Raw genomic sequence first — 2,294 nt, 5'->3', positions numbered from 1 at the left:
TTTGCATAAAAGAACTGATACATACATAAAAAAAATTATATAAAAATAAATTCACAAATTGACATAATTTCATAGGATCCGTTAGATCTATTTTATAATAAAAATAACTTTACAATCTGACATATCACGTTTAGCCACATCAGTATGTGGTTTACTTTTATATAATTATTTTGTAAATAAAGTATATTTCTTTGTAAAAAAGAAACTATTTTTTAGAACAGAATAATATTGTTACCATGGAATAAATAAATCTCCTATTGTTTTTCTCCGCAGAATATTTAGGATTCAATCCTACAGGGGACGCTGGTTCTGTCTTCAGAATTAATGCATACCCTCTAACTAGCTAGTTCCCTTATTGAGGAGATGGAAATACCGGGATGCTTTGCTCATTCCTAAAGAAATTACTAGGATCAACGACGGTTTTTACACGAACTAGTCTCTTGAAGTTGTTCTTAAAATACTTCAAACCCCAAGTACTTGCTTGTGCATAGCTTGCATTGTTGTTGTCGTTTTGCCCCAAGTCAAGATCCCTATAGTTCAGGTAGGCTGCTCTTGGAGACTTGGAAACATAAGGTTCCATGTGCGCATAAAGACTTCTCATCCACCCGATGTGTTGCTGTGTTTCATTGTCGGAATCCCAAGTGACTGAATATTGGATTTTATATAAATTTCCACTTCTGTGCGGGAAAGGCGTTTCTGAGTCAGAAATATCACTCATCTTTCCACCATAAGGTGTCAAGATCAGCAAGGATGTCTGTTCCTCCATTAGTCTTTGCCACAACCCTTCCAACCCAGCTTTCGAAATAGATTCCTTCACGTAGTCTGATTTTGCTTTGGAGAAACTCTTCGACTGTGGGCTTCTATCAAGCAAAACTTGCAAGGGACTCCTGATTGGGAAGCCAGCAAAATAAAGAACAGACTGTATCCAACTCATTTCAATGCAGTTGTTGCGCTCCAAAGCCAACTCAGGAAAACTAACTTTCATCAAAAGGAGGAGTCTCTCAGCCGGCCCAAGAAACAAAGATACGAACGAAATTTGAATTGTCTTTGATCCGCCGTTTGAAGGTTCATTAGCAACGCCTACAACTGCATGGAGGAAAAGATCTTCATGAAGCTTACTGGCAATGGCTTGCCACTTGTGCAGATGCTCGGTTGCGCCTTGTTCCAATGTCTTTTGGACATTGAAAATAGTCACCCCTGGCGGAACAGAGACCAACCTGATTTTCCATGCGAGTATGACTCCAAAGCTCGATCCTCCTCCACCTCTGATCGCCCAAAAAAGATCTTCTCCCATGGATTTTCTGTCTAGAAGTTTGCCATCAGCGTCGACAATCTTAGCATCCATAACGTTATCAGCAGCAAGGCCATATTTTCTGAATAGAGTCCCGAAACCACCCCCGCTTAAGTGTCCCCCAACGCCCACCGTGGGGCAACTTCCTGCTGGGAAGCCATAGGCGTTACTTTTCTCTGCAATCTTGTAGTACAACTCTCCTAGGGTTGCACCGGACTCCACCCATGCACTCTCATTTTCTACATCGATGCTAATAGACCGAAGATTGAAAAGATCGATGATGATGAATGGAACAACATCAGACACATAGGAAAGGCCCTCGTAGTCATGTCCACCACTTCGAACCCTTACTTGCATGCCATGTTTCTTGGAACAAATCACGGCTGCTTGGACGTGGGATTCATGAAATGGAGAAATGATGAATTGCGGTTCGGAAGAGTTAAAGAACCTTAGGTTTCGTACGGAAGATTTTAAGAGGGAGGCATAAGCTGAGTTATTCTTACTGAAGATCAATGATCCCGAGGTAGAATTATAAGAATGCTGGAAACCGGAAGAAAAACATTGCTGGAAGCTCCGGTCATGACTAGAACTAGAAGAATTAGTTGAAGCTGCAGTACTAGGTGAGGACCATGCTGAGACGATCATGAGAATGGAGATTAATATTAATGGAAGACTTTTAAGGTTCGAAATTCCCATATTTTTTCTCCGATGATCAAGTCTCGACAGGTTGTAGCTGTACTCCACTGATCACTAATATATATATATATATATACATGATGTGCGGAAAATTTAATGTACAAATTAAGGTTATTTATGACAGTTGAACAATATTAATATTTACGATCTTGTAGTTATCCAGTGTCCACCACACACACACACACACACACATACTAGATGGGAGTAACGTGCAAAGCACGTTTGTCTAATTTTATAAAATGATTATTTGTAAAAAATAATATATATTTTATAAAAATTATTAATGTCACTTAATAATTTAAGGCAT

The 2,294-nt window shown here is 39.3% G+C and overlaps 1 protein-coding gene across 1 annotated transcript; it reads right to left on the bottom strand.

Annotated features, from left to right (window-relative positions):
• On the bottom strand, window positions 1-2,041 carry LOC122275517 (berberine bridge enzyme-like 13). Its single transcript, XM_043084618.1, has one exon. It carries the CDS (start codon window positions 1,985-1,987, stop codon window positions 353-355), a length of 1,635 nt encoding a protein of 544 aa, XP_042940552.1. The 5' UTR covers window positions 1,988-2,041; the 3' UTR covers window positions 1-352.
• Window positions 2,042-2,294: the final 253 nt, after the last annotated feature.

Source organism: Carya illinoinensis, chromosome 9 (assembly GCF_018687715.1).
Source record: "Carya illinoinensis cultivar Pawnee chromosome 9, C.illinoinensisPawnee_v1, whole genome shotgun sequence".
In the NCBI taxonomy this organism is placed as follows: Eukaryota; Viridiplantae; Streptophyta; class Magnoliopsida; order Fagales; family Juglandaceae; genus Carya; species Carya illinoinensis.
This window is presented reverse-complemented; position numbering and strand designations above follow the sequence as displayed.

Excerpts from the sequence above, each read along its gene's own strand:
- LOC122275517 (XM_043084618.1), bottom strand. The coding sequence starts at position 1,987 with ATGGGAATTTCGAACCTTAAAAGTCTTCCATTAATATTAATCTCCATT.